Raw genomic sequence first — 26,005 nt, 5'->3', positions numbered from 1 at the left:
CATGGAAAGTAAAGAGGAAAGAGGGGAAAAAGAGAAAGGGAAGGAGGCGACGAGAGAAAAGATGGGAAGGAGGAAAAGAGGGAGAGATACGAGAGACAGAGAGAGAGAGAGAGAAGCAGGGGGCAACTGAGAGAGAGAGAAAGAAAACAAAGGGGTTGGGAAGGCGGGAGGGAAGGAAGGGCGATCCCACCAATGACTTAATTTCTTAATATGAACCTCCGGATCCAGCTACGTGTAGAGGGAAGTTTGTGCCTCGGCCGCTCCAGTGAAGTGAGTGTACTGCTTCCTTCTGCCATTCTTTGTTCTCCAAGACTGACCTTAGGTTCCTCAAATGAAGACCCGTGACCCAAAAAAGATTAGAGACGACCCCCATCGGAACATTTATTAGAGATGGAATGAACTGACTTCAGAAAGAAACAAAGTTTATTTGATGAATATAAATAAGGCGATCAGCACAAAGTACTTGTCATACACATGATAACAAAGTTATGAATTGTACATACCTTGTATGCTGTCGTAGTCCTACTAGACACGAGGTCACAACGACTGGCTAATACATGCCCACTGGGAGTTTCTGAGGGTTCCTTAGTTTTATTTATTGTTTTCATATCGAAGTCCATAATCACATGGTCAATATTCACAACCCACATGCCACTCACTTGAAGAAAAATTACAAGAAGCACTATCAAACGAGGGTCTCTGGGAATTAGATACACTGACCCCTGGCAGCATTCAAACGCCACTCTACACAAACACATCTCAGATAGAGCTTATGTCAACACATTGGAGGTCTCATCATAAACACTGTTTAAAAAGTAAATTGAAACCCACTTTCAAATGAAAGTTGACACGCTGTTAACGTGCATACTGGATACACAAAAATCATTAAATACAAAATCGAGACTGTACATCAGAATCAAATGGGGTATAAAGTACAAGTCTGCTTTTGCACAAAGCAAGAAGACCAACTTCTCCTAAATGTTAGCCTCAACTTTTTTTTTTCAACTTCATTATGATTAGAGGGGTACCTGCTAACGTTTGCGCAAAGGAAATATCTCCCCAACATCACAGTGTTTGTTGTAAACCCAGAGACTATTTTTGTGAAAAGGGAATTTTTTTGGTATCCCCCAAACATCAGAGAATATTACACGAAATGGGAAAAGATGCTATGTCAGACGGAATTTAATTTTTTAGGGACTAAATAATACGCCCCCATAACGGTAAGATTGATAATACTTTAAGCCAACAAAAGTGGGGCAAAAAATGTTCCCCCAAACAATAGCCGTGACAAAATTGGCACATACTTAGAAATAGCTAACTATACATGGTTGGTTGCTTTTTCTGTTTTGAGGACCCTATTTTCCCTAGTGGATTTCCTAATCCTACTTCAAGTATTCAGTTGCAGAGTTCAGGTCAAGATCTGGCTGTAGGAGGCAGTGAGGACCGCCTATTCGAGGACACCCAAATTATTCATGGGGACACATTTGTGTGGCCTGGGTTTTCAGTGCGACATTACGTCAAAATGTGCTATAGATGCTTGCAAAGAACTCTGCTGTTTTCTCCAACCGAGATCCTAAATCTCTTTGATAAAGGACACACTGTTTAAACATGAATGTATTTGGATTGTTTATGCAACACGAAAGCTTTACGTAGTTCGCTATACTTACTGACGACAAGAACAAAGCCAGAAGCAAGAAACCTGCTTGAATATATTACTCCTAACGCACCAAGGATGAACAGCGCAGCTCAGACACTGTCTCATCTTCCGCGACAAATAAGGTGTCTGTCTTTTAAATATCTCTATGGCTCACGGGAGAGGTCCGGAGTTAATTGCACCAACATTTTGAAAAGTAATAATAACAACTAAATTCAATGCAAGACTTCAGGAACACCTGTGTAGAATCCTTCCCACAGCAGCAAAGAAAGACAACTGTATTTATTAAGGCCACTCATGCTTAACTTCACTGTTTATCCTTTTAAGAACGCAGATTTTCATCTCCCACTTGCATACCTGTGGAAGGCTTCCTTCCATGGACGAGAAAGTGGATCAATGCGAGAGTTGCACACGTTTGCCAGACCGGTCGTGAGTTTTATGAAGTTAAAACAACTTTTGTTATTTATTAATCTTCGGAGAAAGCAGTGGGAGTTAAATTCTCCTTAGTACCATGTCACTGTATGCAAAAGACCTCCAAATTTGGTCTCTGTCCCTGGCATGTGCTTTAAATAAAGACTCTGTACCCACAACACATGTTGCGTAGAGCTATATACAGATACACAGCTTTTGTGATAATTCCTCATTCATCAGTGTTTTCATGTTTGATGCTGAAAATGCTTTGGAATCCATGTTGGAGACATTAAAAAAAAAAGAGAGAGAGAAAAATGACCCTTCATTTCCAGAAGATCTACGCTTATACTGTTTGCACAGCATTTGGACCTGGAGATGTGAATGAGTCCCAGCTTCTTCATGGAGACCTGCGTGCATGGAAATGGTAAGAGACTGAGGCTTGGGACGCATGGAACAGAATGATGCGGGTGCCTCAGGCTTTGCCACTCTCCAGTACAAAAGCAGGGTGGATAAAATCATGAATGATCGGTTTAGATGAGCCATGCTTTGTCAGAGACACACACCATGTTCTCATAAGGCGATTTCTTGGCAAGTATTAGTGGTTTAAAAAATTGATTTCATTTCCAACCTGGCCCAGAGGTAACTACAGGTCACACCATCAAAATGCGGTTCTTCAGACAGCGGATTAAAGAAACAGAGGAGGGTAAAGGCTCGCCATTTTTGGTGTTTTGGTTTCTTCGTCAAACACTCCATGCATCTTGGTATACACACTGCCAACACCACTCACTCACAGAATTCACACTTTTTGATAATCTAATGCATTAGGAATGAACACTTTGACCAAACCAGCGGAAAAACTGGAGATGAAGCTAGTGGTCCAACAGAAGCTGAAGCCACAGGTAAGATCCCATGGAGTTCAAATTTATCCCACGATGTGTAAGTAACATAAATAAAATGTATCAAATAACGACATTCAGAAGAAATGATCACATTTTAAACGCCCAAATCCCGACAAAAAAATGGAGGATCTGTCATTTTCCTCCTCCTCCTCATTCTTCCCGTCCAACATATCTGAATCCATGAGAAATGACATGGGAGGATAAAAGAAATATCAAGTTGAACAGAACTGTGCGCCATAACGAAAATGAAAGCTCCTCTTCCGGTCCTGATGAGCGTTCCAGGTGGTAATGGCCAGTGACGTGAGCCACGCTGCAATAGATTATCAGAATATTGCTCCTGCAGGGCTGCATTTCCCCTTTAGTTAGCTCTTCTGATAGCTGCAACAAGAAAGCACACAATTTAGCAGGGAAAGCAAGCGCCATTGATAGAGGAGAGAACCCCCACTGCACTGACCCTCCGCTACTCGCTTTGGTTGGGGTTGGTTGGGATGGGGAGGGGCTCATGGGGAGGAAGCACAGAGGAAGGACAGAGTGAACATGAAGTTAAATTACATCCTGTAAACACATCTGAGGCCTCTTTCAAAAGATGTCGCATACTGGTAAGAAGTCTCTTGATAGGCAAAAGGAAAGTGAAAGGAAATACACCAAAACGTTCCGGTGATTACCTTCTACGTGACCAGATTATGTGTTCGTTGCCTTCTCTCCACACTTCTCTACAATGAGTAAGTTCTTAAACTATTTTTAACTTGACTTTATAGAGATTAGAGGGTGAAAGATGGTCAGGACACCAGAAAGCTTAACAGCTGAGACCAAGAACGTAAAAGAATACTAGACCTAGCCATTTCCACCAAGTGGTGTGAACGCAGAGGAATGGAAACAGGGACACCACAACCAACAGGTAGCGACAAATGCCGGGCATCTACCAGCAAAGGCATGGCTAAACAAAAGTGGTATCTACATCCAGTGGAATGCTACTCAGCTCTAAAAGGAGTGAAGTTCTGATTCACGCCACAACACGAATGCCATCTGAAGACGTCACGGCAGTGACGCAAGTGAAAGAAGGCAGACACCGAAGGACAAACACTGTACGATTCCACTTACATGAAATATCTCGAATACACAAATTCATAGATGCAATGAACAGATTAGAGGTTTGCCAGGGGCTGGAGGGGAGGTGGGGGAGGGGAGCTATAGCTTAGCGGGTGCAATTAAGCCATCATTTAGGATACTGAGAAAGTTGTAAAATGGACAGTGGGGGTTGTGCAACCCTGTGTATGCACTAAATGCCACTGCATTACACTTCAATTGTACATTTAAACTGGTTAAAATGGTGCATTTTAATGTATATTTTGCCACAGGAAAAACGCATATTTTTAAAAAGGATATTGATCTCTCCTTAAATAGAGAAGAACGAAACAAAGTTGGCCTTCCTCCCCGCACGCAATGGTGTGCGCATGCTTGACCTTAAACCATCTGTCCGCATGGCACGCGTCATTCTCCGGGGCACGGATAAGCGGGAGCACCCCACGTTTTCTCATGGCCCCAGCAGGAGGCCCTGGTGTGGAATCCAAGTACTGCCTGGGAAGAATCAGCGAAATGGGTGGGAAGAGAGGCCCGGCCCATGTGACCCTTCAGAGGACGACTGGCTTCCCTGCTGATGTTCATTATCATTCACATATGGCCTTTGAATACTTGGGGAGTTTCCGGGCACATGGCAATAGTGCAGCTATCTGGGGAATATGGCAGGGAGGGGAAAGATCAAACACACACACGCACTCACACATGTGTGAGCCACTTTTTGTACATAGCCCGAGCCGTCTGACTTGGTGGTTGATGCACAGAATTTCTCCAGCCACGCCGACTAATGAGTGTGCCAAAGATCCCGGTATCCCAACAGGTATGCAGTTCCTCCCAGCCCTGGTTAAACAGTACAAATGAAATATGCGGCTTGGATGAACTCTGCTAATTCATACTCTGAGGAGTTTGGTGTAACCCTTCTGGTTAAGAAACTTGAATCGGGGCAAAAAAATGACTTTTGCAGAGCCAGAAAGCTAGGGAGTTCCTAGAGCGGATCATATTACTCATTCTGGCACATAAAATCTCTGCAAACTTCGTATGAAAATTGTAAGTCCGAGCACGCTTTCTGCTTCGTGAGCTGTGCATAGCTCTAATTCTTTTGTGCATTAAGCATTTCTTAATCATCCTTTTAAAGGGCTGACCAATATTTAAAAGGCCGCATGATTAAAAGGTAAAGAGAAACCCAAAGTAGTACTAAAATGCACCGGTCATATTTTACAGATGGGGAAACGAGTGAAAAATAATTACAGTGAATGCCTGATGTCCTTGATGTTTTTCCAAGATAAAGTAGCAAAGAACAATCATTTATTCAGTTGAGAGAAAGATTTCCAGCTGGGTGACTGGTCACTAGGCAGAATACAGTGCCTTATAACGGCTGCGCGCTGCTTTGGGGCAAGGTTTATGCTGTGGAAAAGGGAACGCTCAGAAATGGTTTGCTGCTCCTTCCACCAGATGATCCGTTCTGTTCGCTGGGAGGCCGACAGGGCTTTGAGAGAAAGACTCAGATGACATTGCCAGCACTTAGAAATGCAGATGATCCCTTGTTGGGGGACAAATAAGCCTCTGCCTTAAAAAAATAAAAAAGGAATCCTCGTTCCCAGCCATGAGGCAATCCAGGCAGCCACCCACTGTGGGATCATCTCTGGCCAGTCCTGCCTCCCCTGGAGGGTCACAGCAGGCCCACTCTGTCCCCATGCAGCTTCTCCTGAAGCATCCCACTCGGTATAGCTCACCGGTCCCCCAACAGCGCTATTCCAATAAGGCCAGCTCCTCCATCTTGGGCTTCCTGGGTACCACCTGCATGCACAATCCCGTTGCCCCTGGGCACGGAGGAAGGACTCTGGCCGTGCTGGCCCCTCTCTCTCCCGCCCCACACTTCAGGTTCCACCTGTGCTGGACTTGCTTCTGCAAGCTCAAGCTTTCTTTCCTCCTCATCTCACAACCCTGTCTTTCTCTGATGTGCATTTACACCGACCCTCCTCGTGCCTGATGCCTGCTCGCTCTCTGGTCTCAGTTTCGATGTCACTTCCTCCCTGGAAGCCTTGCCTGACCCTCCTGAGTGTGGGACGTGGCACAAGGAGTCTCACGCACATTTCGCTGTCCCCTTCTGGTGATGTGTCTGGACTTCAGCTAACCAATAGCGTAGCCACCGGCCACACGTGGCTCCTCAGCTCTTGAAATATGTTGGTACAAATTGAGATGTGCTGTAAGTGTAAAATATACACCAGATTTTGAAGATTAAGTAAGGAGTTATTTTTTTATGTTGGTTTTACATGATTATAAATTAAGATATTAAATTTTAGATTTATTCTGAATTTAGCTTTTTTATTCTTTTCTTTTCTTCTGAATTTATTTAATTTTTGTTTCTTGAAATTCCAGTTAACATACAGTATAATATTGGTTAGTATGAATTTCATTTTTTTAATACTGATTTCATGTTAAAATAATGTTTTGGACATATTGGATCAAGTTAAATATAGTATTACAATTAATTTCACCTGTTTCTCATTACTTTTTTTTTAGATTTTATTTATTTGTCAGAGAGAGAGAGAGAGAAAGAGCACACACAAGCAGGGGGAGCAGCAGGCAGAGGGAGAAGCAGGCTCCCTGCTGAGCAAGGAGCCCAATATGGGACTCGATCCCAGGACCCTGGATCATGACCTGAGCTGAAGGCAGATGCTTAAACAACTGAGGCACCCAGGCATCCCTCTTATTACTATTTTTAATGTGGCTACTAGAAAACTGAAAACTCCTGATGTGGCTTGCTTTATACTTCTATCTGAATAACACTGGTGTAGGCTATAAGATCTAGGAGGGAGGGGCCAGGCCGGTCTTGCTCACTTAGCATCCCCTGTGCCTTGCACAGTTCATGGAACAAATCGATTCACTCATGCATTCCACAGGTATTAGAGGGCATCTAGAGTAGGCAGAATCCCACCCCCCACCAAGATTTCCTGCTCTGACCCCTGAGACCAAGACTGTGAACTCTCACACCATGATTATGCCACCCTGCAGATATAATGAAGGTCACTAATCAGTTGGCTGTAAGTTAATCCAGAGGGACGATGTGAGTGGACCTAATCTAACTGCAGGACCTTTGAATAGCACAGACTTTTTGTGCCTGAGAAAGGGACACTTGAAACATGACTGGGGTTTGCTGTGCTGAGATGGAGGGGAATCGTGGGACAAGGACCTGAAAGTGTCCCACACAATCAAAATGCAGTTCCCGTGGACAGCCATCAAGAAAACAGGACCTCAGTCCTACAACCACAAGGAACTGAATGTGTCAACAACTCGAATGAGCTTGGAGGTGGGTTCTTCCCCAGGGCCTGCAGGTTATCGCTGTCCAGCTTGGTCAACACCTTGACTTTGGCATCATGAGACCCTAAGGGGAGAACCCAGTGGTGCATGACTTGGCTTCCGATGTATAGAAACTGTGAGATAATAAATGAGTGCTGTTTTAGTCACTAAGCTTGTGTTAATTTGTTATGCATTGATAGAAAACGTATATCGCGCCTCTCTGTCAGGCAACGTGCCTGGTGCGGGGGTATAATGATAACAAAGACAAAATCTACACTCTCATGGGGGCACCTGGGTGGCTCAGTCGTTAAGCGTCTGCCTTCGGCTCAGGGCGTGATCCCGGCGTTATGGGATGGAGCCCCGCATCAGTCTCCTCCCCTGGGAGCCTGCTTCTTCCTCTCCCGTTCCCCCTGCTTGTGTTCCCTCTCTCGCTGGCTGTGTCTATCTCTGTCAAATAAATAAATAAATAAAATCTTAAAAAAAAAAATCTACACTCTCATGAAGCCTGTATTTTTAGGAGTAAGACAGACAATAAATAGATACACAAATAGATAAGAGACTGAGGATTTAAAAAAATTTGTGGCTCAAAGGAAATGAACAGGGATCTGTGACAGGCATCCTTAAGATTTATTGACTCTATGCCAATCATGATGTATTTCTTTAATATGGAAAGCTGTCCATAATTTTCCAGTGAAAAAAGCAGATTATGATTCTTTATGTGTAGTTCAATCTTATTTTGCAGCAACACACTCCTAAACGTAACCACTTGCAAATGCACAAACCAGAATATTGTTAATAATGACCTCTGCGTGGTGGTTTAAAACTTTCTTTAGAATCTCTGTTGTTGCCGCACTTCTTAGATTTTTTTAAACCAAAGAATGTGTAACTAGTATCATAGTAGAATAGAAGTCTATTTCTATTGTGAAAAATCTTGACTTGGCTCTCTGGAAGGGAACCAAGCCTGCAGTTGGTGTGCAGGGGTGGGGGTGGGGTGCCTGTGGGGGTGGGGCAGGCAGGCTGAGCCCCTCAGTAAGATTCCGCCCCAGGACAAGCGCCCCCAGGAGAGCAGGCTACAAACGTGTGGTGTCTCACAAATATTCCTTCAGACTGTTTTTCTTTGGAATAAAGACACCTGCCCGATTATGACTTTCTTCTCCTGCCCTTTCAGTAGTGATTTGCAGAAACTGGCTGGGAGAAAGGGGTCTTTGGTAAACACGGAGGGGTTAAAGGGGAAACTGTTTAATAACAGTAGTAAAATGCAGGCTATTTTTGACATCTGGGTTAATGTCCATTACACTCCATGTGCTTTCCAAATGTGTGCTGTGCCCCCACGTACAAAAACACACACCCATTCACCACGGCTTCGGATGCCCCTGACATTGCTCACGGTGCCCATGGAACAGCAAGCCCCTGATAGGCTCATTAACAGCTGCCCGAAGAGAAGAGCTGCTCATTCTGGGGGGGCAGCAGGCATCCTGCAGAATACCTCCACTAAGTGATTCTGCTCACAGGAAAACCCAATAGAGTCGTTTCTGCTCAAAAAAAAAAAAAAAAAAAATTCTATAACTACATCTGTGTTATTACTTAACATCTTTTAAAACGGGGCGGAATGGGTTTCCCGTTTTTCTCATGAAGATTTATTTATTATTGTTGTGATCAAAGTGGCAACAAATTATGTTAAATCATTTAATTTTCTTGATAGGAGCAACCACCTTGAAGCCATAATTCAAAAATATGAGTGGAGAGCAACATTTTACCTTGCGAGTGGCCTCCTACAGCTCCACGGGGCAATAAAATGTAACACTTGAGAGCCCGAAGGGCTGGGGGTGGGGGCTGGGGTGGGCCCAGCCAGGGCTCAGCTCAGAATTGCAAACTGCTGTTAGGGGTGGTAGAGCTTTCTGGCCCGGGCAACAGAGAGACTCTGGATTTGGATTTCAACTTGGGGTTCTGCATGCGGAATGCAACTCACCCACAGTGTTTTAAATAAAGGACATCAAATGCATGGCAGCATATACTGCTAGGTCTCCTTAGGATTTATTTCTGTAGCTATTATCGTAGTCAGAATTACTCATAGCTAATGTTTGGGGTGCGCCGTCTGCCGTGGTGCTCTGTGATTTTGCTCCAACGATCGCCAACAAGCTTGAGAGCGCCATGGTACTAATTGGGGTGACAGCCCCTGACACAGATGAGGAAACCGTGGCTTCCAGGGACTGAACACTTTAGGTCAAATTCCCACCTTCCTGGGGTCTGATTTGAACCCGTATCTTCTCACTTCTAGAGCCCATTCTCTTTACTATGATACCAGAATTTTCTAGACCTTGGTCCTTTGTTTTCCACCTTCCCGATTTTTGTAGTCTTCATAACACCTGTCACATTAAATTGATAATTTTCTTTAAAAATCTTTTCTAAAAACTTAAATTTCCCTTCTAGGAAAGATTTGTTTTTATGTAAGTGCTTGTTCGCATCATTCTAAAAAATAGAGCTTGTGCTCGAAAAACAAAAAAGATTTATTTTAATGCCGTAATGGAGCCAGTATTCATCTAATACACATTACAATAATTGCAAAGCTATTAAAATAAAAGTGTCCAGGAAACACCTGAAGCTACCTTCTTGTGGACGCGCAGGGCCCTGCCTGCCCCTAGCCCCGTCTTGGAGACCATTCCCACGGCCCAGCCGCGGCCTTGCATGGGGCACCTGGGGTGGGTCATCGGGCTCACGCTCTCTCCTACTCGGGCCACCAGCCATTCTCAGCACTGCCTCAGCTGACATTTTAGGCTGGGATACTACGGGCCAGCTTTACTCTTCTCTTTTCAGGGGCAGACAGAAGCAGAAGTGCAAGTCGGACTAACATAATATAATAAAAAAACATTAAAAAAAAAAAAGAAGTGCAAGTCAGAACTCTGCCTCTCAATATCAGCATTAGGTACCCTGCGTAATTTTTAGAACATCGACTGAATAGAAATGTGCTTTCAGTTGTAAGTTTCCTTAAGATAAAACTTCCTCAGCCTGGGGCACTGCCCACAAGCCAAAGGGCTTTGTTACTTGACTCCAGGATTTCTTGATTTGATACCATGGACACCTGGAGCTGAGTCATTCTTTGTGGTGTGGGTGCTTAGCAGCACCCCCGACCCCACCCACTAGACACCAGCAGCCTCACCCACTCTCCCAGTCATGACAATCAAAAATGGCTCCCAATGTTGCCAAATATCCTCAGCGGGGGGAGGGGAATCCCTCCCCGTAGATGAGGACCCTGGTCTAATCCATTGCTTTTGTATTTCCTGGGTTGACTGTGCTGTTTTAAATATAACTGTATTTATAGTAAGGCATGTGTCACATGCCTGCATCTACCAACCTCTACAAGACATGAATAATTTCGCAGAAATAAACATCTATTCTAAGCCGCCGTCGTATTATTTGAGACACGGCAGCACAGATTGAAAAGTCCCGTGGAAATAGGTACAATCTAAGTAATAAAAATAATGAAAATGTCCAACTTATCTGACATAAAGTAGAAATGCCACAATCCTGAGATAGCGAGACACCTAAGTCACTTGCTGAGCTAACTGAAAAGGTAAAATCTAGTTTAAATTTATAGCATTCCTTCAGTGTCCCTCTAGGAGTTTGGCATCTTGCCAGGGTTCCTTGTTAAAAATTTGTTAAACGTGTTTGGCATTAATGCAAACACAAAGTGGTCATTTGTTACAAATTCTATTGGAATGCATTCATTTAAGGCAATGAAGTAGTTACCAGAAAAGAAAAAAAATGTTCATTAAGTACATTTTAAAAATACAGTGATGTATGCGGTGTGTAGCGGCAGCGGCCCAGCGGCCGCAGAGTCGCTGACAGAATAACCACACATTGTGTTTAGTTTGAAATCGGAATCTTTTAAACATAAGTGATAGAACAAAAACTGGTTTTGTTTGTTGTCAAAACCGATGTGAGTCTTTCTTTCCTGAACTAGTTAAAATAACCAAAGGTTTGGCATACGATTTCTCACATCTCCAATCAGTGAAACGTACAGGTTAAGATAATGCTTTGGGAATCTCTGGGAGCGCCGAGAGGGACACTGGAGACAGGGACTGTTTCAACAAACAGAACACCCGGGCCCGGCCCCGGAGACAGGGGAGAATGCCCGAGTCATCCTGGAGAACCCCACGCGGCGTGGGGAGGGCCACCACCTCCGTGCCGCCGGTTGTCTGAGGTTATGAAGGGTACCTGGAGAGGGAAAACCATCGGCTTTCATCGCAGAGACAAGGGAACCCTATGAGCAAATATCCTAGGCCTCGTGTCCACCTTTCTGTCCCACCCTGAGCTGCTCACACAAAGGAATTACTGCTGAGTAACGGTCCCTCCCTAGCTCGCCAGAGAAAGGGGTCTGAGGCTCAGCTCTGGGAGAGGGCGGTTATTTGTCACCATGGGGCATTTGGCCCTGCAGCGCAGCTGACTGCGGATGTCGGTGCAGGACGCGCCGTCTCGGAGCCCCCAGTGCTTGCTAAAGCCTCTCCGAAAGGTGAATAGAAAACTCGCACTTCGCGAGAATGTTCAGAAATTATTCACTGCTTTCTTCTTCCCTCTCTCTCGTCCTCTGACATATTTATTGCCATCCAAGTGTCCAGATAATAAAATCCCCGTGGTCTGGAGAGTCCCAAGCCCAAATCCCCATGTCCCCCAAGCCTCTCTTTCGGTTGGTCTCGCTTGTCATCCGAGTTTGGTATCAGCCATCTTCCCTTGAAGGGCATGGATCCAGGGTATCTTGGCCCCAAAGTTCTTGAAACCGTCTCCTAGACCAAGAGTAAACCTAGACAAAACCTAGAATCCTACATGTGGCCTAGAGAAGTTTGCCCTTCTCTTTCCAAGTAGCCCAAAGGACCAAGAACCAGTAGGTCTAAGAACAGGGAGAAAATACTTAACTTCCAGAAGTCACAAGAGTATCCGATACAAAAGATAAGGAACACACTCTATGCTATATTACAGAGCACGTCTTGGTTTTATACCTTTTAGATCTGTTTGGTGTAAACAGGATTTTTCGGAGCGGAGTTTGGTTTAGGAAGAAGAGAGCATTCGGTGGGCCCTCTTACCGAGAAAGAGCACACAAATAGTCCACATCATCAGGGCCTCTCCCAGGGTCTTGGGAAAAGTCTATCTACTTGCGGGGGGCCAAAGCCTAAGCCCCATTAGCTTCATGATAAATGCCTGTGCCTGCAATTAAACCGTATTTTTGAGATGGCATTTTCAAATTCAATTGAGAAGGAAGTAAGATGTGTTTTGAAATCCCTTACGGACAAGAATTCAGTTTTAGGCTGAGCTTGCCATACACAGCAGACCCACAGGGAAACATCTCTTCAGCCTGGGTGCTAGGAAAGGGTCATGGGCAGGAACGAGGTGCTGCTCCTAGAGAGAGGAGCCGGCAAGGCGTTTTGCAGAATTTGAAACATGAAGGAACAATTTGATATCTCAAGTTTGCCGACGAGAAGTGGCTCAGATGACAAGTGTTTACAACAGGATCTTCATAGAGCCAGTAATGGCAATTAGTCCCCAGAATTTGAAGGCTCCCTTCCCGCCGCCTCGCTGAGGTGGAATGCCATTTACTCTTGGGCTGGCGACTAATTAGGGGTCTCTTTTGAAGATCAAGGTTTTGTGATCCCTGCTTCTTAATAACATGGTTTGCCTGTCGGCCACCTGGGTCCAGGCGAGACCTCCCTTTCCCCCTCCCCGAACAGCAGGCACTGCCTTAGGCCAGGAGCAAGTGTGGGCAGGAAAACACAGATCCAGCCGGTTGAGCAATTTAACCTCTTCACCACCGAGGGCCTGCAACCCAGGGCTTGATTCGGCTGCCCAGAAACTGAGAGTGGACTTCGTTTCTCAGGCGGGGCGGAAAGCCTGAGTGTAATGCAAAGAACCCCCTGGATGGTGCAAACACTATGCAGCGTGCCTTCTTGTGCAGGAAGGGAGGCGGGAAGACTCCCCTTTTCCCGGTGAGTGCAAATCAAGAGGCCCTTTGCACTTGCTTCAGGCTGGGCCATTTCCAAAAGGGACTGGCGTAAAGAAGGCTGGAGGTCAAGGACAGTCAAGTGCACCTTCTGGGGCTCTAATCTAACTGGTCATCGGGCCCAAGAGGCTGAGGCGTCAGCATCCGCAGAGGTCCTGCCAGGGTCCGCACACCCCTGCTATACATGCTGGTGGGCTGGCGGCTGCGCTCTTTAGTTGGAGAGGCCAACACAGCAGGAAAAGTAAGCTGCAAAGAATTAAACTTGTAACAACTTGGGCAAAGCACACACAGGGAGCAAGGCTGGTTCTTCGGCTGTTGACACACTCTGGCCTGGGTTGGTTGTGGTCACTAAACCCATTAGCGTTCCGATGTGGCAACAGCTAATGCAGCAAGTTCAATGTGTTTTTGTTTAATCTCCAAATGCTGGGTGCATGCTGGCAATGATGGCCGCCGAAGGCAGTCAGCCCCACTGCCATAAACACAGTCGTCATTGTCGCTGATCTGAAATTCATATTTTAAGCTATTTATTTTTGGCAGATAGGGGCTGAATGAAGTTTTGCATTCAATTAACTGTGCTTTAATTTCAACTTGCTTCAACTTTTCTGTGTTTTCGAAGCAACCACAAATCAGTTTCCTACAACAAAAGGTGCTAGCCTTCTTGGGGGTGGGGAAGAGCCTTTGGTAGGTGGAGAGGAAAAAAGGAAACTATAAACACAAGCCAGCAACAGCTGAGGGAAGGCAGGGCTTTTGGAGATATTCAGGGTCTCTGAGCCCTCTGAGACCTAATCCACACCTACCTGCAAATAAGGGAATAGGAAAAAAGGGACCTCATTTTGGTCGGCAGAGTTGAAAGGGATATGGTCGGCAGAGTTGTGTCTTAAATGAGACACAAAAGGCAGATTTGGTTTGGATTTGATATGGTCTTCAAGTTACGCTTATGAAAAGTATGAGAATCCTTCCTTCCATCCTTCCTTCCTTCCTTCCTTCCTTCCTTCCTTCCTTCCTTCCTTCCTTCCTTCTTCCCTCCCTCCCTCCCTCCCTCCCTTCTTTTCCTTCCTTCGCTCCCTCCCACAATTTTTAAAGCATCTATCAGGAGCCATGCTAAGTCCTGGGGACGTGTGGCCAAACGAGACAGATCCTGCCTTCGTTAAAGCACATCTAGTGAGCATGTCAGACATTAGATTCAAAAAAATAATTAAAATGAACATATGATTAACTAAGTAAAAATTTGGTAAGTACCGAAATTCACTGAGCACAGACACTTGTTCTATGGCATCCAGTCCTTAGGCTGCTGGAGAGGTTGCTCTCATCAGCCCATTACACCGCTCCGGAAACAGGAGCAGAGAGGTCAAGTTACACACGCAGTCACAGCTGGTCGGTGGTGGGGCCGGGGTGCAATTTTGCACACTGAGATATCCAGTCCCAATTTGCAGGAGCACGACGGGGCCTGACCTGATCTGACAGGAGGGCTGGAGAGACTTTCCAAGGAGGTAACATCGCTGGTGGCTCCATACACCTACTAGAAGGGAACGACTACTTCCTCCTCCTCTTCCTCGCCTTCTTTTTCACTGTGCTAACAGAGACGCATGTCTGTGGATTTCTATGCATTCCTAGGTCTTGTCCCAGACTCTCTGTCCTTTCAAATGGATTTTTAGTTGATGCTTTTTGTCTCTCAACTAGAGCTTACCTACGGGTTCTTTCAAAAGCCTCCCCTTCAGAGTTAGCGAGGTACATGCATCCTCCTTCCCCTCCAAGAGTTTGCATCGTGGCCTTCCAGCATCATGGCACTGGGATGATTAATCACTTTTAAATATGAAAAAAATTAACGTGTCCGAAGCATTCTTCTCCACCGTCAAATGTTTTGCTTTAACATAGATACAGAATGGCTCCCTTTCCCAGCGGTTCCAAAGCAATACATTTTCGGTTGGAAATTCAACGGCAGAAATCCCATCCAGAAGCCCCAAGCCATATATCTTAACATCTTAATTTCATTTAGGAGGAATGTAGTGATTGATCATTTATCATTCTGAGATTGAGTGAACTATCTGGAGGATTCCAATCTATTGCTCCTATGCAACTGATGGGATATTCACATGTCCTCTGGCTGCATGAGGGCTTCGGGGTCCAAGTTGTCTTTGAAGGAGTGGAATGCTAAAAAGATTATTGAGGGAGGGTCTGCCTTTACCGGCAAAGTATAACTCCAAGGCTTTACTTGCTCCAAATTAGAGCCTCCCCCAGTGATGGCCAGGATGTCTGCTGCTGAGCTACTCCCACTCCTCCACCCCCCACATGGGGAATCTTGCCTTCCTGACCTTATCCTTTGATAGGTAACTTTGAAAGGTCTGGGGAAAACCTTTACATGAAATCCATTGGCATGGGTGGGACTTGACTTCTTTTCCATGAGATTTCTATTTAACCTAAAGCTGCTTTGTCACAAAGGAATTTTTACTGCAGCATAAACAAAATGGCACCTTCCTGGGACATCTGGGCCAGGCCATTGGCATCACAGCTGCTATTCTGGCTTCTACTCAGGGTATCATTACAATCTCTTCATGTTGGGTAGGGTTGCTTGGTTGGCAGGGAAATGGCCAGAATGTTATAGAACAAGATTTCTGGAGTGTCTATAGTACCACTAATCTTGTGCTAGATGGGGGGGGGGGCAGCAGGCAATGAAAACATGGTCCTCAAGTCCGAGTATGTGTTCTATAATGGCGGCTCCCAACTGACGATCCACCATGAGTTTCACATGGGGTAGGCTGTAAGGAACACACACAGAACAAGATGCCTCCAAAATCGCAATCCTCCTCTGCAAACACACACACGCACGCGCGCACACACACAGAGTTTGCTCAGGAAGCCCATTGCTCAATGGACAGTTGCTCAAAGGGAAATGATGACACCCACTCCCAAGGAGGAGCTACTAGAGGAAAGCAGAGGCGATTTCTGCATTTCTGAGGAAATCCAAGGCCAGTCACATTTGCACAGCACTTGAAAGGAGACAGCCTCTCTGGTTTGAATTTACAATTAAAAGAGGCTGTCTGCCCTTCCGGGTCGGCAGGTAATACAAGGCCCAGCCCTGGGTCTACGGCTTCCAGCTCCTGCTCAGGGATTCAGTGAACTTGGTCACTGCCACCAAGCCTGAACAATGGGCCCCTCCGGCAGACCCATTCTCCCATCTGCCATGAGGCTCCTGGCTATCACAATTGTTTCCAGCTTCAGTGTGCCCTGAGAGGCAATTCCTGTGCTGCTTTTGTCGCTGGTCACTTTGAAGATTAAAGAGGGAAAAAGGCATTTTCATAATATAGGAACTGGCTGGAAGTTTCCCTATTAAATCCCAAGGTCCTGGCAGGCAGAGACTGGGTTTAACTCTTCCAAGACAGGCCTGGCAGCCAGGAGTGAGGGCTAGGATGCCTGGAGGGAGAAGTAGGCCAGAGATCAAGGAGCTGGGGCATGAAAAAGTGGACACCTGCTGCATGACACCAGTGGGGGGACATCTTTGGAGCCACTTCCAGAGACCCATACCGCACGCCTCCACACTACGCTAGCAGTCCCCTTGTGATCCAGGGGTTCATACACCAGAGGCCCGGGCTTTGCTACAGAGAACTGCCCGAGGATCCAGTCCTGTGAGGTGCTGCAAACCCCTGCAAAATCACACAAACCTCCCACCCGGTAGCGCCGATCTGTGGAGACAGATTCAGGTGCAGAAAGAGGCGCAGAGCTGGGTCCCGCTTCAGGGCTTTTGTGCATACAGCCCCCTCCTCCTGGAGCACTGTCCCACCACCCTTCACCTAACAGCCTTCTGCTTGTCCTCAGATGTTGGCTTAAATGCCACTTCTTCCGGGGGGCCGTCCCTGACCACCGTTCCTGGTCACATCCCCTGGCCCAACACACCCTCCGCACTCCCTCCCTCCTCTCCCCAGAGCAGCTTCTGCTTCAGAACAAGCTAGCATCATGCACTTGTGCTAGCACTTGACTCAGTCACAAGGACAGGCTGCGGACGTCTTGCTCACTGCTGTATTTCTTACATGCCTGCCACATGGTGCGTGCTCAACAAACATGGAAGAGGATTAAGGGGACAGGGGAAGCCATCGATACAACAAATTTGTACTGAATGCTCACGATGTGCCAGGAATATTCCTAAATGCTTTACTGCAGGGATCTTCAACTTGGGCACTACTCACGTTTGCGATTGGATCATTCTTTGTTCTGGGGGCTGTCCTAGGCTTTGTACGAGTTTCTCAGTGTCCCCGGTCTCCACCCACTGGATGCCAGCGGTGCACGCAGCCCTCCCCAAGTCATGCTGATCAAAACTGTTTCCAGACATTGCCAAACGCCTCTAGCGCGGGCAACCCCATGCCCCACCCCCTGCCGAGAATAATTGATGGACACATATTAACCTATTCGGTGTGCACAATCACCCCAACCTCGTGTCAGAGTTAAGAAAACAGGCCCCGAGTGGTCAAGTGACTTGCTCCGAAAGTCACATCACGAGTCAGAAGCTATGCCAGGCCCCGGGCAGTTCAGTTTCTCCACCTGAAGAGGTGCTGGAGTGATAAAGGCCTGGCTCCAGGCCACACGGGTAAAGAGGTGGCCATGTGGGACCTGGCCTTTCTCCTCTTCACTCACGGAGCTTCCTGGCCATGGCTCTGGGCTGCAATTTCAGATTGTCCCAACCCAGGGCCCTTCTCTGGGGCTGGGCTGGGTTTCTGAAAAGACTCCTCAGAGATCGGAAGTGGCTACACGTCTTCTGCTCCCTGACTGCCTCTCTTTCCTGGGTCAGTGGCAGTGATGACCAGACCCTCTGGGAGCAAGGCTGTCAGAAACTAGCAAGATGAGGTCAAGAGTACCTCACTCTTAGGCACGCAGAAGGCTCGATGGAATGTCACCGGGAAACCAGGCCTCAGATCCAGGTCTGCTTGCATCTCACCATGGTGGGTCCATAAGCCCCAGACCGCAGTCCGGCCAAACTTGGTAGCAATCCAAATGTGGGGACCACCTACCTTTCTGCACCTGCTCAAGTGACTCCACGTGGGGACCCTTGGTCTCTCATCCAAGGATGGATAAGAGGGACGCCACTGTCCACCTCGGAGGTTTACCATTGGACGGGGCCTAAAAGCAGCTCTGCGTACATGACCTACCTGTCACTTCTTCCTCTTTCTAGTTTGGCTGCCCTCAGGTAAATCACTTAAGTTCTCTGAGCCTCAGCGGTTTTGGTTTTTGTTGTTTTCTTTTTCATTTACAAAGTGAAGATAATAATTCTAACCTTTCCAGGTGGTTGAGAGGATAAAATGAGTTTGCTTATAAAGCCCCTAGACCCGTGCCTGACACGTAGTAGGTGTTCCATTACCAGTACTTCTTGTTACCTCCTCCTCTACACTCACCCACACCAAGTAGAGAGCTGGGCATCAGGACCAGCTTGATCCAGAGTCTGAAAGTTCCAGCATGGGGTGTTCATGCCTAGGTTATTCATGGGCTGGACCAGGGCCTGATCACCTTCATCAAAGGAAGTATGCAGAACAAAGAGGGAGCACATCACAGGGGCCCGGAAGGAACCCAGAGCTTCCCCCAAACTACAAATTCCATGCGTCCAACCTGCGGCACCCCTGGCAGCCAGCCTTGTTGGCAGCCTCACCCTTTCTCTTTGGGCCCTTCCTGTTGGCACAGCCGACCTGCTCTCCAAAGCTTCGGTAGGGTTTTTTTTTCGTGACTCCAGCTGGTAGATAAACTTTCAAGGATATTTCTGTGGCAGGTACAAACCTGGACAGGAAGCCTCAGGAAGAAATCCTAAATTAATTATATGTCAACATTTAAGCCACAAGAAGGAGCAGTTGTCATAAATTTTTGGGAGGTTAGAATCCAATTTTAGTTGTAAATGCAAGCAAGCTCACTGACTCACTTGTGAACTGGTGCCAATAAAATGATATATTTTACATTCTTTCACAGCTTGTTTTGGCTAAACACAATGAAGAGAAGGGGGGAGGAATACAGTTTTTATTCTTCACTGGGCCGATATGGTCAATCACGCAAAAGAACTACACCATGTATGTGCCAAAGCAGAAGAAATGAGCTCAGTTTACCCACTTTTTCTGTTGCCTTCGACGCTCACTGAGAAAGGAAATGGGGCTGAAAAATCAAAAGAAGGTCTTAAGTACTACAGTCACCTTTAGCATGACCCAAGGCTGGACATTCCTGACAACAAATCGAGATCCCCTAGGAGTCTTGCTCAATTTCTTCAGCCCTGACCAAACCCTGGCATAACAATGCCTTCTGAAACATCATTTCTCTGCCCATTGGTCACTAGTTAAATTTGGTGTCAGGCAGTCATTGGAAGAAAGGCAGAAAAGTCTTTGATCTTCATAAAATTAAGAAGGTGGGAACTTCTGGGTTGGTGGAGATTTGGGGAGAGTGGCGTGCCTGGAGAGGCCATGGGGGCTCTGAGCCTTTTCCTTATGCCTTGCCCTATGTATCTCTTCTGTCTGGCTGTTCTTGAGTTATTTCCTTTTATAATGTCCCTGTCATCTAGTTCAAAAAGAAGAGGAAGAAGAAGGAGGAGGAGGAGGAGGGAGGGGGAGGCGGCAGAGGCTAGGCTAGGCTACTGCTATGGGTTTTACTTTCTGCTGACTTTTTCATTCATTCATTCAATTGATTACTCTAGTAGCATTTATTTTTGCTGAGCTAGGACTGGGGATATAGTGGGGAGTCAGACATAGACCCTTATCTTAACATCGGACAGCCAAGTCCAAGCCATAGGTGAGAGTAAGGACACAATTGCGATGCAATGTGATGTGTGAGCGAATGTGGGTAGGTAGGAAGGGTGCCGAGGGAGCCCGGGAGGCACCAGGATACAGTGTCAAGGAGGGTCTGCGATGACCCCTAGAGATGACTTCCAGGTCGAGATGTGAGGAGTAGTAAGTAGGAGTTAGCCAGAGAAAGAGGACAGAGAGGAGCTCTCTGATTACAGGGGAAGCATATGTAGAGGCCTAATATAAAGCCAGACCAAGGCCCACTCAGAGTTGCAAGCACCAAGGACAGCTGAACACAGAATGTGAAGTCTCGGGGTGCTGACAGGGCAGTGAGGAAAGCAATGCCGGCCACACAGGACTTTGGCTACATTGGGGAGACTGGATGCTCCCCTGAGGGCGGTGGGATATCATGCAAGGGGTGTGATCTGGCCAGATGTGTGATTTAGGAGGATCCCTTCAGGGCAATGTGGAGGCTGGGTGGAGGCAGCTGGTGAGGCTGTGGAGAGGCCTTAAGGGAAAGACAACAGCATGGGTAGTAGTGTGGGTTGAATTGCGTCTCCCAAAAGGAGATGTTCAAGTCCTAACCCCTAGTACCTGTGAATGCGACCTTATCTGGCAATGGGCTCTTTGTAGAAGTAATCAAATTAAGAGGAGGTTATACTGAATTAGGGTGGGCCTCAGTCCAAGGACTGGTGCCTTTAGAAAAAGAGGGAAACGTGGACACAGAGATACAGAAAACCCACACAGGGAGAACACCCTATGAGGATGGAAGCAAAGACTGAAGGGATACATCTTCAAATGAAGGAACACCAAGGATTACCAGCAACCGGCAGAAGCTCGAAAGAGACAAGGAAGGACCCTTGTCTAGAGCATGGCCTTGCCGACACGTTGATTTTGGACTTCTGCACTCCTGACCCACGAGAGAACACGTTTCTGTTGTTTAAGCCACCCAGTCTGCGGCACTTCGCTACAGCAGTCCTAGCAAATGAACACAAGAATCATGGCGGCGTCTCGCTGTGCTGCTCGTGACAGCACGGCCTGTGTGCTGAGACACCAGCGTCCATTTGGGCGAGAGTCATCTGCGATCCAAGAAGCATCTATCCGTAACTCTGGCTCCCTTTGACCTGGTCGAGCAAGCTTCGGGGCCTGCAGTGGGCCTCTCCCAAGGGTGGCCATCCGTGAGAGAGTTAGCACCAAAAGTCAATATTTGTCCCTAGGCAACAGTTGTGTTTGCGCTATGAAAGCTGCACCAGGTTTTCTCAGAGATTTCAGTCCGTGTGGTCTTCAGGCCGTGAGGTAACCTTGTCCTGAGGAAACCCCTGCAGATGAGCCAGGAGGGATGCAAGTCCCAAACAGTGGGCTTTGGCAGGAGTGGCTCAGGAAGCACGAGGTGACTGGTCCCAGGGCCAGGGGCTTCAGGGGGCCTCAGCAGACAATCGCTGTGCTTGTGCTACTGGCAGACTGGACTTCCTTCCGTGGCCCAGCTGAGCCTCCCCGGGCCCTCCCTCAGTGCTGATCAGCTGTTCCCAGCTGGAAGCGCTAATGTCATCCGCTTCCCAGGGACACCAGCTGACACAGCTGATGGGACTGTGGGCCGGGCCGCAGGAGTACATGTGTCCCCACACCTCCTGCACAAGGAGGAGACGCCTTGCCACCCTGCTTCTGCCTAGGTAGGGTTGGGGGTTAGGAAGCAGCAACAGGGTCCCTCAGGGCCTAGTACAGTGCCTGGCACTAGAGGGTTCTTCATAAATGCACATGTAAATAAATGAAGACCACGGGCTTTTGATTCAACGGAATTTGAGTTCAATCCTGGCCTGGCCCAGGGTTGGTTGTGCAACCTTGAACAAGGAATTGTACTTTTCTGGGCCTCGATGGCCTCATCTGTGAGACGGAGACACTAAAAATACAGAGGTGTTGAGAGGATTAAGTGAGATCATACATGTGAATGCTTAGTAGAGCGCCTGACAGTATAAGGGCCCCTAAATATCAGCCATCACAATCCCAATTTTTCTTCATGCTGTCATGTGCCAATGTAACAAGAGTGTTGATACTTGCCAGTTCTAGACTTAGGGGAAAAGGTAGGGGGAGAGAAGAGAGGGTGGAAAAATCCTCATGAGAATTCCGTTTGCAAATTCCTTCTGTTGCTTTGATCACTATTGGCTGTCATGACAGCTCTATGACATAGGTCAAGGGTTGTCATCTCCACTTCTGATAAGAGAATCTGAAGTTCATGGCAGTTTAGTAACTCAGGCAAATGCTTTCTAGTGATAAGTGGCAGAACAAGCCCCGGACCCAGAAGTTTTCCCACCACATCCTGACAGGGCACAGAGGCACTCGACGACCCCTCCCTGACTGACTGACTGACTGAACGATCCAATTGGAAAATGATCCACAGGTGGGGAAATAAGGGCAGAAAAAGACAGGATGGAAGCATCCGGAGACCGGCCTGGGCAGCACGTCCTGTGTGGGCTTGGGCAGTCACCTCTCCTTCTCCAACCTCTGTCCCCAAATCTCTGCCAATTCTCAAACCCTAGGAGGGGTAATAAGGAGGAAGGAGAAGCTACTGACTAGCATTCATTTAATTTTCCGAGCCTCAGCTTCCCCATCTGTGCAATGGAGACGACAGCACCCCCACAGTCTTTTTTTTTTTTTTTTTTAAGATTTTATTTATTTATTTGACAGAGATAGAGACAGCCAGCGAGAGAGGGAACACAAGCAGGGGGAGTGGGAGAGGAAGAAGCAGGCTCATAGCAGAGGAGCCTGATGTGGGGCTCGATCCCAGATCGCCGGGATCACGCCCTGAGCCGAAGGCAGACGCCTAACCGCTGTGCCACCCAGGCGCCCCTGCCCCCACAGTCTTGTTCTGAGACTGGTGATACGTACATGAAAGGGCTCCACAAGCAGCACCAGTATTTAAAAGGATGAAGCAAAATATGATGGCACATTGGAAAAGAGAACTGGAAGGAAGTGGCCCAAGATAAAAATGCATTAATATTAACCAACAGGTTCCTTCAAAACAACAAAGCAATAAAACAATAATTTTAGAGAAACAAAACCCAGCCTAGGAAAAGTCTGCCAGAGGGAGCGGAAATGAAGGCACAACCAAGTGGCCCTTGGCTTACCTATCTGGAAAACACAAGATGAAAAAGATTCTTTGTAAACCAATATTTGTAAAAGCCCCACTGGGCTTTCTGCCTGCACAGACTGCCTATTATCTTGGCAAAGGATGAAAACAAGGGAATTCTTATTTAAAATGAGCATGAAACAAATTCAGGTTTGCGTTATCGGCATCCCCTTGAGCTACCGTTTACTGAATACCTACTATGTGCTGGGCACTGTGCCAGGAACTGTGCATACTCTCTCCAGAAGAAAATTTGTTAGCACTCTTACAAAGCAGGCATAATATTCAATCATTCACATATTCATCTATTTTCACAAGTTTATTTGTTGAACAGATATTTCTGGAGGGTCCTTTATGTGCCAGATACAATACTGTCTGTTTCAAATAGAATGAGAAACAGGGTCTAGTCCCTTTCTGTAAGTCAAGGTTTCTCAATGCCGGCACTGCTGCCTTTTTGGGCCACTGCTTTTCGTTTGAACAGTCTTTGTTGTGGGGGGCCGTCCTGTGAACTGTATGGGGTTAGCAGCAGCGCTGGCCTCTCCTCACAGAGATGCCAGTCTGACAAAAACATCTCCAGAACTTGCCAAAGGTACCCTAGAGGGTGGAGAGTGGGATGCTTCCAGTTTTGAACCACTGCCTTAATAAAATGATGGAGTGAATCCCAGAGAGGCTAAGCCCAAGGTTGCAGCGCTAGAAAGGGAGCTGTATTAAGCAGAAGCCAGAGCTGATCTTTGCCTACCTGACTTTGTTTCTGCACGCTGAGATCCCGGAGGTGGGGCTTCCCAGGCCAGAGCCACTGTGATCTTGTCTTGTTTACCAACAGTGCATGTCTACCCCTCAACTCTCCCTTCGGATTCTTTGGCTTTTCTCTCCGTATCTGCCACATCATATCAGTCACAGACATTTAATTCCTGAACGTTGGAGGAGACTCTAGGTAACCCACATGCTGAACCCAAGACGTCCCCGAGCCTTGCTGCAAACGGAAGCCAGTTCTCTAATGAGCCCCTGGATGGCCCTTTGGAGCAAAGTTCATGTTTCGGTTCCTTAAACAGCAACTCCGTGGGGGTGTGCAGAAAGTCTCAGAAGACAGAGAATTGGGATTCTTATATTCCCAAAATATCTTGAGATTTTTAAACTACTAAGTTGTATTTCAGTTTCAAGATTAGCCTAACCTTTGCAAGGGTTACTCTGCAAATATATGCAAGATAAAGAATTCCCTGGGAGAATGTCTGCCAGGATCCTAAGCCTACATTCATATCTAATTTATAATCGCGCTGAAAAAAACGGGTTCCTTTTTCAAGGAGCTCACATTACCCCTAGTTTGGCATTGAGCACAGGAGTGACAGGTGCAATTTATGTGAATAATCACTGCAATCAGCCACCCTTAAGAAGGAACCAGGGACGTACCCTTCAGAGACAGAAACTGCTGAGTCACAGAGTCAACCATCACTCCCCAAAATGGTGCCAAAGCCACTGGTTACTACTGACCAAATTCAGAGGACACTGCAGAAGTAACATAGTCATCTAGCGTGATCTAAGTTCCCCGGCCTGGGCAACCACGGTGCCGGTTCCAACTCTGCCAGTAACATGCCACGTCCCGTGGATCCAGAACTTTCCCCTCACTGAGCCTCAGGTTCATCATCTGTAGAATTACATCATTGGACTAGATGAGACAAAGGATTCCTCTGGCTTTATCAGTCAATGATTTTCTTCTCCACAGTAGTTGTGGTCTGTATATAGGCTGGGAGGTCCTCTGGGAAGGCGCCAAGAGATGATGCCTTTGATAATAATAGCTCCCAGCAAAGTACTGCTTGAATGAATGACTCAGTGAATGAGTGTGGGTGTGGTTTTCCTGCAACTGGAGCGGGGAGCCGCCTCCGCCATCATGTGTGATCCCAAACCAAGGAAACTCACTCCGGGACAGAAGTGATTTCCAGGTTTAGGAAAACCATGGTGTGGACCAGGGGTTGGCAAGATAGTAAAGGGACAGAGTCAATACTGGAGGCCTTGCGGGCCTCATGGTGTCTGTCACAACGACTCCCTTCTGCAATTGTGGCATGAGAGCGGCCATCGACAATAAGTAAATGAAAGGGTGTGGCCGCGATCCAATAAAGGAAATATAGGTGGTGGGCTGGATTTGGCCAGGGGCTGTCGTCGGCCCCCGGTGTGGCCAACCAACTCACACGTGTCCGCCCCATCTCCAGCAGCCCCTGGTACTCTGGGCCTGGAGAGCCACACGGCCTCTTCCTGAAATAGCTGCCATCATAGAAGCCCCATCCCTCCCTCGGCTCATCTTGCTGTCGTCAGAGCTGACAAAAATCTCCTTGCGAGAGCCAAGTTTTCAGCTGAGGAGCAGAGAGCTCTAAGATTATTGGCATCAAAGCCACACTGTCTCCCTGCATTAGGCTGGGGCCTCAAGAGCAGGGAAATGAGACGGAAGGGATGGATGGAAATGGAGCACCCATGCATGGGAACTTGGCTTGTCTTCCCTGGAAAATCAAATCCAAGTGTTAAAAGAGTTACGATGCCCAATTATCGCAGGCAGCAGTTGAAGGAGTGGGCTTTGCTCCCACCAGAACACCTTTCCGGCTCACACATGAGCACAATTTGGATTCTAACAGGACTACGAAGGAATTGTTTGATCGTGAGGTCATCACATGGGGCTCCGGAGCCCAACTGACCTTTTGAAGTCTGCTCAGGGAACCTCATTATGTCGCATTTTTGAGTGACCCCTTCTCTGATTTTTCCAAGTCGCTTTGCCCCTGCATTCCTCTGATTAGATTTTTGCCTCGATAGAGAGGCACAGGATGA

The 26,005-nt window shown here is 47.1% G+C and overlaps 1 protein-coding gene across 2 annotated transcripts in view; it reads right to left on the bottom strand.

Moving 5' to 3' along the window:
* Nucleotides 1-405: 405 nt before the first annotated feature.
* The window catches only part of ERC2 (ELKS/RAB6-interacting/CAST family member 2), an 858,173-nt gene continuing 832,573 nt past the window's right edge, over nt 406-26,005 (bottom strand). For both annotated transcript variants that reach the window (XM_087866956.1, XM_087866957.1), the window contains one exon: nt 406-3,342. In XM_087866956.1, the coding sequence (XP_087723082.1) occupies nt 3,115-3,342 (228 nt within the window). In that variant the 3' untranslated portion in view covers nt 406-3,114. The remainder of the gene's footprint in view (nt 3,343-26,005) is intronic.

This window comes from Ursus americanus, chromosome 14, assembly GCF_024610735.1.
Source record: "Ursus americanus isolate L20-20 chromosome 14, mUrsAme1.1.p, whole genome shotgun sequence".
In the NCBI taxonomy this organism is placed as follows: domain Eukaryota; kingdom Metazoa; phylum Chordata; class Mammalia; order Carnivora; family Ursidae; genus Ursus; species Ursus americanus.
This window is presented reverse-complemented; position numbering and strand designations above follow the sequence as displayed.